General features: G+C 40.0%; 1 protein-coding gene across 1 annotated transcript in view; it reads right to left on the bottom strand.

Moving 5' to 3' along the window:
* Positions 1-6,460: 6,460 nt before the first annotated feature.
* Positions 6,461-9,522, bottom strand: part of LOC101846759 — a 22,354-nt gene continuing 19,292 nt past the window's right edge. Inside the window, exons 6-8 of the mRNA XM_005106515.3 lie at positions 9,144-9,372; positions 8,082-8,312; positions 6,461-6,951 (exon numbers count right to left, since the gene is read on the bottom strand). Of these exons, the coding sequence (XP_005106572.1) occupies positions 6,674-6,951; positions 8,082-8,312; positions 9,144-9,372 (738 nt within the window). The 3' untranslated portion in view covers positions 6,461-6,673. The remainder of the gene's footprint in view (positions 6,952-8,081; positions 8,313-9,143; positions 9,373-9,522) is intronic.

Below are 9,522 nucleotides of genomic sequence, written 5' to 3'. Positions count from 1 at the left end.
GGGGGACAAACATTTGGGTGGGGCTTAGGTTGCTTCCATTTCTTTACCACCAAATAGCAAGCAATAAGAACTAAACAGTAAACAGTGACGATTTTTCTCTACTCACGGTGAGCCACGGCATTTTGAGAACCATTCAAACGAGAAGAGTTACCTTTGTTTCACATCTTTTTGTTCTTAGTTAAAAATTCTTGTTGATGGTAGGGGACAAAGCCGATTCACCTCCAAATGTCCTGTAATTAATTTTCATGTTAAGAAAAAGTTGCCTTAAAAGTAGTTCGACCTGATTTATAACTGTTACATCTCAGTGCACAATAACTGTTACATCTCAGTGCACAATAACTGTTACATCTCAGTGCACAATAACTGTCACATCTCAGTGCACAATAACTGTCACATCTCAGTGCACAATAACTGTTACATCTCAGTGCACAATAACTGTTACATCTCAGTGCACAATAACTATTACATCTCAGTGCACAATAACTGTTACATCTCAGTGCACAATAACTGTTACATCTCAGTGCACAATAACTGTTACATCTCAGTGCACAAACGCAAACATGCACACACAGCACTTCAAACATATTACTTCTATGAGCTGGAGTAGGCCGTGAAGTCGATGGAAAACGTTGAACGTACCCAAAAAAGAACCAATGAGCGGATAGGTATCTGTGTCAGTGGGGGAAAGTGTTTCGTAAACTTTCACCCCATTGTCAGGGCTAGGAGAGCGTGAGCCCTCAGTAGAGTGTTCTTTTTTCAAGTCTTTCACCTTTTTTACAAGAAGAATTTAATTAAGGACGGGCTGTGGGAAAAAAAGCTGAGCCCTAAAGACATTAAATTGATTGACTGTTAGGTTACTATAGTTGTATGCGGTGACAACAGTGATTGGATAAACGAGCAAGCCGCCAAGTTGATCACTCTGTGTTCATAGCGTGCGGTCATAACGGTTTCAATTGGTTATTTTCATAATGGAGAAACTTCAAGTTACTTAGGGATAGAGTTAGGGGTGATGGGTGAGGAGGGGGGAGGGGCTCAAGCCCGTGAGCCCTTCACTACCCACCGCCACAGTGAGATACTCGATACAAATGTTTTCCCCTCTCGAGAATCGGACTCGTGTTTCCTGCATGAGGTAGCGAAGCTCCTAACCGTTACACCACAGACACTGGTAATGTAACCTGACTTCCTACAGTGAGTTGCTTTCTTACTTGGTCAATTTATGCCAGGCATGTATCAGCTTAAAAAAATATTGTCTCAAAATGTACGGTACTACTGGTTCTTTTGTTTTTGAGGTAGAAACTACATAAACATCTATACTCCTTTATCGTCCATGAATGGGTCGTCCATGTATGGACATTCCCAAAATAATTATTGGAAAATAAGATTCGTCCCAGTTTGCAACATATGTTATTTCATATACAATGAGAACCTTTATCAAGTAGACATATCAAGCCAAGACAAAAGGAATCAGATAAAATTTCACTTTTTAAAATATGCAATGCACACAACAATAATAATAATAATTTCATAACAATAACAATGACAACAACAAAAATGTATAAACTTTCTATCGCGCCCATTCCTGAACAATTCAGCTCCAGGCGCTTTCCAACAACTTCATCTGAGCACATCATTATTGTTATCATTATAATCTGAGCAAACATGTGATCCATTTTCCAACAGCGATACTCACACAAATAATTTTAGTCGTAACAAATATGTACAATAAAATAAAATTCATGAAGCAGTTTTTTGGGTGTTTTTTTTGTAACAGATGTCGCAAGAAATGTATAAAGTATCTTTTCATGAATAACCCCAACAGAAGTTGAATCATTTTCCTGCAAGAAGTGACTTATCAACAGTTTTGGGGATAAAGATAGAGATAAAGACTGCCTGTACCGGTACTAATCCAACAATATAGCATACAGTACATAAATAGTATTTTTATATATATATGATAATTTTATTAATTTCAAACATGATTCATTAATGACATGAAAGGAGACTTTCTTTCTGTAATAATATTCTTCCCCAAATGACGAAGACAAGACAGAAGAAAGGGAAACCAAATTGGCTTAAATAATAAAAAGAATCACAATTCAGAACACTCTTTCCTAGTTCAAATGTATTTATAGTAACTATTTGAGCTCACATTTACCACAGTCCGCAAAGTACCAACATTATAGTACAATCATTAGACAATCCCAACAGGTGTGTATGTGTGTGTGTGTGTGTGTGTGTGTGTGTGTGTGTGTGTGTGTGTGTGTGTGTGTGTGTGAGAGAGAGTGTGTGTGTGAGTGTGAGTGTGTGTGTGTGTGTGTGTGTGTGTGTGTGTGTGTGTGTGTGTGTGTGTGTGTGTGTGTGTGTGTGAGTGAGTTTGTTTGATGATTTATACTATGTTCCGGAATAGAGTGAAACTAAGTACACTTTTTAATAATGACATAAGATTGCTAAAAAGAACCAAATCTCCATGTACTTATATTTTTGGGTTCTTTGGGGGGGGGGGGGGGTACAATAGAATTATGTCACTTGTACAACCTTATTATTGACTGCGGTGCTATGTTGTCATGTGAGCCTTCTATCAGCAAAAAGACTTGTGACAATATTATAGTAACAAGATTGTTTTTACAAATTCAACAACGACATTAAAAATACAGACACGCCCTAGGGATGTTCAGAAACGTGATACCAATTTTCCAAAGTCCTATGTGCTCTTTTTAGAAAAAAAGGAAAATACTAATCGACCCTGGTGAAATGTAAAATGGCATAGGTGTAACACCTCTATGAACACTATTAGGTTATCAACGCCTTTATCAACACTATTAGGTTATCAACGCCTTTATCAACATTATTAGGTCATCAACGCCTTTATCAACACTATTAGGTCATCAACGCCTTTATCAACACTATTAGGTCATCAACGCCTCTATCAACACTATTAGGTTATCAACGCCTCTATCAACACTATTAGGTTATCAACGCCTTTATCAACACTATTAGGTTATCAACGCCTTTATCAACATTATTAGGTCATCAACGCCTTTATCAACACTATTAGGTCATCAACGCCTTTATCAACACTATTAGGTCATCAACGCCTCTATCAACACTATTAGGTTATCAACGCCTCTATCAACACTATTAGGTTATCAACGCCTTTATCAACACTATTAGGTTATCAACGCCTTTATCAACACTATTAGGTTATCAACACCTTTATCAACACTATTAGGTTATCAACACCTTTATCAACACTATTAGGTTATCAACACCTCTATCAACACTATTAGGCTATCAACACCTCTATCAACACTATTAGGTTATCAACACCTCTATCAACACTATTAGGCTATCAACGCCTCTATCAACACTATTAGGCTATCAACGCCTCTATCAACACTATTAGGTTATCAACGCCTCTATCAACACTATTAGGTTATCAACGCCTCTATCAACACTATTAGGTTATCAACGCCTCTATCAACACTATTAGGTTATCAACGCCTCTATCAACACTATTAGGTTATCAACGCCTTTATCAACACTATTAGGTTATCAACGCCTTTATCAACACTATTAGGCTATCAACGCCTTTATCAACACTATTAGGTTATTGGAATTTATGAGGCAGAACCTCTGAGTTTTAAGTCCATCTCCGAAAAGACTGAGCTAAACAGGAAATTCGCGTAAAGTGCCTTTCCCAAGGACATAACGTTGGAGTGAGCTGAGGCTCAAACCCCTGCACCCACAATCTCAGAATTACAGGCCCAGTAGCCTAACACTAACATCTTGGCTACTGATGCCATTTCGGCAAAAATATTTTTCTAAAAAGTGAAGAGATAAGATCCATGTCTTTGGTTTTTTTGCAGCATCTCAGAACAGCCTATCACGTCCATCTGAAGAGAGAGAAGCACATTAACACATGTAGAGTCGAACTTGCTCTAACAGCCACCTGTCCAAAACATTGACGCGTACAAATAACCACTTATCAACACCCCCCCCCCCCCCCAGCCGTAGTGGGCACCCCCGATATGGTTTTCTTTTATTTAAGATTACACTATCCAAACCATCCAACAGTCTAAGACAATTAATTAGGGGGCGGCAAAGGGTGTTGTCTTTAAACAGCAATAATTTAGTCAAATATTGACAGATTTGTTTATGTGAGCACTCAAACTATTCCTAATTGATCACCAAACCAAAAAACAACACATTGCGGGTGAAGATATATACGTGGTAAAAGGAGCACAGAACCAGTTACACATCTTGGGGTTAATAAAATCAGAAACACTCCCTTCCCCCCTTCCACCCCAAAGGTCACTTAAGCGGCGATCTGCTAAAACACAGAACCAAAAATGCTACCTAAGTACCAATCCGGAATCAAAGAGTTAAAATTGATAACACTACATGTGAGAGCAATGCATTCTCATGCTGTGTGGTTAGACACCATTTTCATGTCTTTTTTAAGAAATCGATAAGCTTGAATTTGAAAAATCTAAAAACATAAACAAACAGTATAAGAAGTATTGACAATGAGCATTTGATGATATATTATGGCACAAAATTAAGCAGAGTTAAAAAACATGATCAGTTCTATGAGCAACAAAATCTCTAAATAACTATTCACCATAATAATATAATATATCCTTAAAAAAATTAGTAAGTCAATAATACAAGAAGCATGAACGAAGAAACCTTCTGAAGACTTTTCTGCTCTAAGTAAGGGTTTATAACAACAATCTTTCTGTAAACCCTTAATTACTTAATAAGATTTCACGTTTTGTACACATACATGTATAAGAAAATAATCCAGCTGTCTATTGATAAACATACATGATCTGCTAAGAAATCCGAGGTACCAGATAAACACGTGTAACTTATACATTAATTAAATTAGGATAGAAAATCACCATAACAGTCCTTTATTCTTTTTAGTACAGGTTTTACAGCGCTCGCAACTGCATACAGTCATATGAGTGCCAAGGGGTGGATGTCAAAAGAGAAGTCCTTACAGGGAGCCAGACTTACTCTGCTCCCCTCTCTTGCTTCAACAGCACAAAAGTCTGCTTCGACTATCAAGGCATCCCGGAAATAGTGGGTCACAAAAGTGTGACAAACATACAAAAGAAGTAGAGGAGAAATGACGATAGTAAGAAAAAGCAGCAGTTCCCTGTTGCATTCCAGGCACAGTTACGAGCATGACATTGATGAATCAGCTCATTTACAATTGCAATTCTACTGTGCATAAGAACTCGAGACGTTGATGTCCCCTCCTTTGGGAAGGGCATAAAGACACTTCCGTCCGTAGCACTGTCCAGGGGGTACACTCAGTCTGAAGACGGAGGGTAAGCACTGCAGTAAGTCCGCTCCCCTTTGTTTCATATGTAGCGCTTAGCCAGGCAATAAGCCCAGCTGCTTCTTTGCACTGGCTGAAAGCACAAACTCAGTCTGAGGACGGGTTGGCGGATAACTTTTGTACCAAGTGATCGTTGTGAGGTTTAGGCCAACTTGTCGTGAAAATGACTGACCAGGATCGCATTGGACGGGGACAGCTAAAGACAGGTTAAAAATACAGGAAAACCCACCCAAGGGTGTCACAGAACGATGGTGGTTAGTACAGATGACCACTATAGTTTGATTCTACTGAAGTCTGATATAGTCTCTAGCGATGTTGCTTGGTTGGACGTACCATCTCTTCCTTGGAGGCCTCTGAGATTGATGAGCAATGTCCAACATTCACTATGATGGAGTCTGATATAGTCTATAGCGATGTTGCTCGGTTGAACGTAACATTTCTTCCTTGCAAGCTACGTAAACAATATCGCTAAAAAAGTAAATCAGAGGCTGTACTTTCTGAGGAAACTAAAGTCTTTCAATCTGAATCCATCCATCCATCCTTCCGATTTTCTACACCACCACAAAAGAAACTTTGATAAATTTTGGAATCACTTGCTATGGTAGCAATCTGGGAAGGCAGCACATTATAAAACTAAATAAGTTGATAAAAAAGGCATCAAGAACAATTGGTAGAGACCTAAGTAACTTTGAATATCTGCACAAGACAAACGTTCTAAAAAAGGCGGAAATAATGCTTAGTGACCATAGCCACCCACTGACATCGGAATTTCAACTATCGACCCGCAGTAAACGATACATTTCCAAAAAAGCAAGAACAGACAGATATAGAAATTCATTCGTACCAACTGCAGTGAGGTTACTGAACACACAGTGCTACAAATGAAACAGAGAGAGAGAAAGAAAGAGAGAGAGAGAGAGAGAGAGAGAGAGAGAGAGAGAGAGAGAGAGAGAGAATGAATGTGTTACGGAGCGGGTTGTCCCAGCCCATGAGACATGTATTTACTTGGCATAATGTCCTGTCTTGTTGTGCGTTTGCGTGAGTGCACCTTTAAGTCTAACTTTTGTAACGTCTACTGCCATTGTTAACGACCAAGACAAATTTCTCCCTGCGAGATGAATAAAGATTGTCATTGTCACTGTCATTGTCATTGTCATTGTCATTGTCATTGAGATTGATGAGCAATGTCCAACATTCACTACGATAGTCAGTTGCTTTGATGCACTGTCCCATTGTTCGGGCTATCCATGACTTTTAAGTTTTTCAGGACTTCACGTTGCCAGTCCAAGGATATTAACAAAAGTCAAATGAAAAGAGGAAACGTCAACTCTCGTCATCACTCAAGTCAAAGTAGATCCCCGACAGCATCTCCCGGAGCAGAGGGGTCTCGCCTAGCTTCGAATACTTCTCAAACTTGAAGGATTTGAAAAACTCGCGCACCGACTTTTCCCTAGAGCGGGCCGTCATCAGCCAGTCAATGATGCGAGCAAACTGAGCCATAGGCTTTTCGCGCCCCTTCTCGAGCAGGTACACCAGGGTCTGGACCAGCTGCCAGTAGACCTCCCGACCCAGGGCGGAGATTTGTACCTCTGAGTCTCGATCTGAGGATGGAGAGAAGGAGACAGGGTAATTGAAGGAAAATACAATCTGTGGATGGAGAGAACGAGACAGGGTAATTGAAGGAAAATACAATCTGCGAAAGGAGAAGGAGACAGGGTAATTGATGGAAGATTAAATCTGTGGATGGAAAGAACGAGACAGGGTAGATGATGGAAAATACAATCTGTGGATGGAGAGAAGGAGAACGGGTAATTGACAGAAAATACACCCAAAATTGTACAGGTTGGCCACCCATTGTTATTGTTGAGGAGGAAAGTGTTTGTCTTAGACAGGAGGACATCTTGGACAAAGTCATTGTAATCTGTAAATATCGTCACTGCACCAGCAAAATGGTACATTTCATTTTTACTATTTTTTAGATAAAGGGGAAAAACTGTTAAGACTATTTATCACCTAGTTGTATTTTGGCACAACACTGAGTTATAACTTATGCCACTGTAGCAAAATGGCATGACTTAGAGTTAAGCCAATATGCAACTAGCTTTTTATTACTTTGTTTAGAGGTATTACGAGATCAATCTTTTTGGTAAAATCAAAATCAAAATGTGCTGGCGAAAAAAACACGCATGGCAAACTTTACCATTATTTACACCCCCTCCCCACATAAAAAAAAATCTAACACACACACATATACACATAATAATAATAATAATAATAGATAGCGTTTGTATAGCGCAAATCCCCGCTCAACAGCAAGCTCTATGCGCTTCACAATATATACTATTTACCCAGCAGACCTGAGAGCATTCTGAAACAAACTCAACTTCCTGGGAAGCATACAGTGCAAGCAGCCATTTATAGGCGCAAAACCACTAACATACTGACAAGATCTTTCGATGTCTATGGCCGGGTACCCATTTCCATCTGGGTGAAGTGAGGAAAATTCGTGTAAAGTGCCTTTCCCAAGGACACAACGTTCGGGCCCGCGGCTCGAACCCCCGACCCCGCAACCTCACGATTACGAGTCCGGTAGCCTAACCACTAGGCCACCGACGCTACACACACACACACACACACACACACACACACACACACACACACACACACACACACACACACACACACACACACACACACACACACACACACACACACGCACACACCCACAAACCTGGTGCCATAATAATGATGGTCTTGAGCAGTACCGTCTCCTTCTTGGTGAGTCCCAGGATCTGGAGGGAGTGGAAGAAATCGAAGAAATCCTCCAGCACGGATGGGGCCATCGACAGCTCGCGCAGCATGTCCATCTCACACTTCCACTTCCCGTCCGCCCCCTTGAACACTCGCAAGTCGTAGTTGAAATACGCCGAGGCAGAGGCGATACAGAACTCTTGTCTGGAGTCTGTGAAAAAGGTGACATGGTATAGGTTTAATGCCCCTATCAACACTATTAGGTTATTTAAGAGGCGGGGCCTCCGAGTGTAACGTCCTTCTCCGAAAGAACCGAGCCAAATGGGAAATTGGTGTAAAGTGCCTTTCCCAAGGACACAACGTCGTACCGAGCTGAGGCTCGAACCCCCGAACCCGCAATCTCACGATTACGAGTCCGGTAGCCTAACCACTAGGCCACCAACGCCATCTGGGAGTCTGTGGATCCATAGATTAGAAGGTAGGTTAGTTGTTTAAAAAAAATAAAGTTAGGTTCCAACAATGAATGCGTGCTCATATGACCTTATGCAGTTGTCAGGGCCGTAAAGCTCTTACTAAACGAACTAACATTGTTTTTGGCCCTCATATGACCTCATGCAGTTGCGAGCGCCTTAAAACCTCTACTAAAACAAACATAACATTGATTATTAGGTAATAAAATACAGCAAGACCGATAGACAGAACCAAAGGAATATTCCATTCTAGTTGCTGAGAAAATCAGTTTGTCATAGTTTCAGTTTTAGCAAGAGGTTTACGGCATTTGCTGCACAAATAGGTTAAATACGTAAAGGTGATTAGAGATTAAAACACAGAAAAGAAAAAGGTGAGATAAGGACGATAAATGTTTGATTGGAAAGGAGATAACCACACCAGAGCACCCACCAGCCACCCACAAGTGTAGTTTGCAAAAGATTAAAGTCTTGTTTCTTCAACAATTTCAGAAAACAAACAAACCTATAAATAAGGAACAGACTGAACCAGTAACTTTTTTTACAGGCACACTGAAAAAAATAATAAAACTCACATTTTATGAGTCCGATCTTCTCGCTGAGATCCAACTTGTTGAAGCCGGGAATGATTTTCGCAAACTTGACCATGCCCCTAATGAATTTATCCATGGAATCAATCAAGCCTTCCATACGTTTTTGCCGATCATCCGCATCCAGGCCCGTTTCGGTGAAGATTTCGTCGTACTCAGCGTCATTCAGAGACGTCAGTTTGCCAAAGACTTCCTGTCTCAGCCTGCACTGCTCCTGTAATACATTATTTGTTCATTAGAGTAAAAAAAAGATTATTAATAAATAAATAATAATCAGTAACAATCATCCTCTGCTTACATTATTTGTTCATAAGAGTAAACAAAACAACAAAAAAAACAATAATTAAAAAATACTAATTAGAAG

The sequence above is a fragment of the Aplysia californica genome, unplaced genomic scaffold (assembly GCF_000002075.1).
Source record: "Aplysia californica isolate F4 #8 unplaced genomic scaffold, AplCal3.0 scaffold00539, whole genome shotgun sequence".
In the NCBI taxonomy this organism is placed as follows: Eukaryota; Metazoa; Mollusca; class Gastropoda; order Aplysiida; family Aplysiidae; genus Aplysia; species Aplysia californica.
Note: the sequence above shows the minus strand (reverse complement) of the source record. Positions and strands in the feature narration are given on the sequence as shown.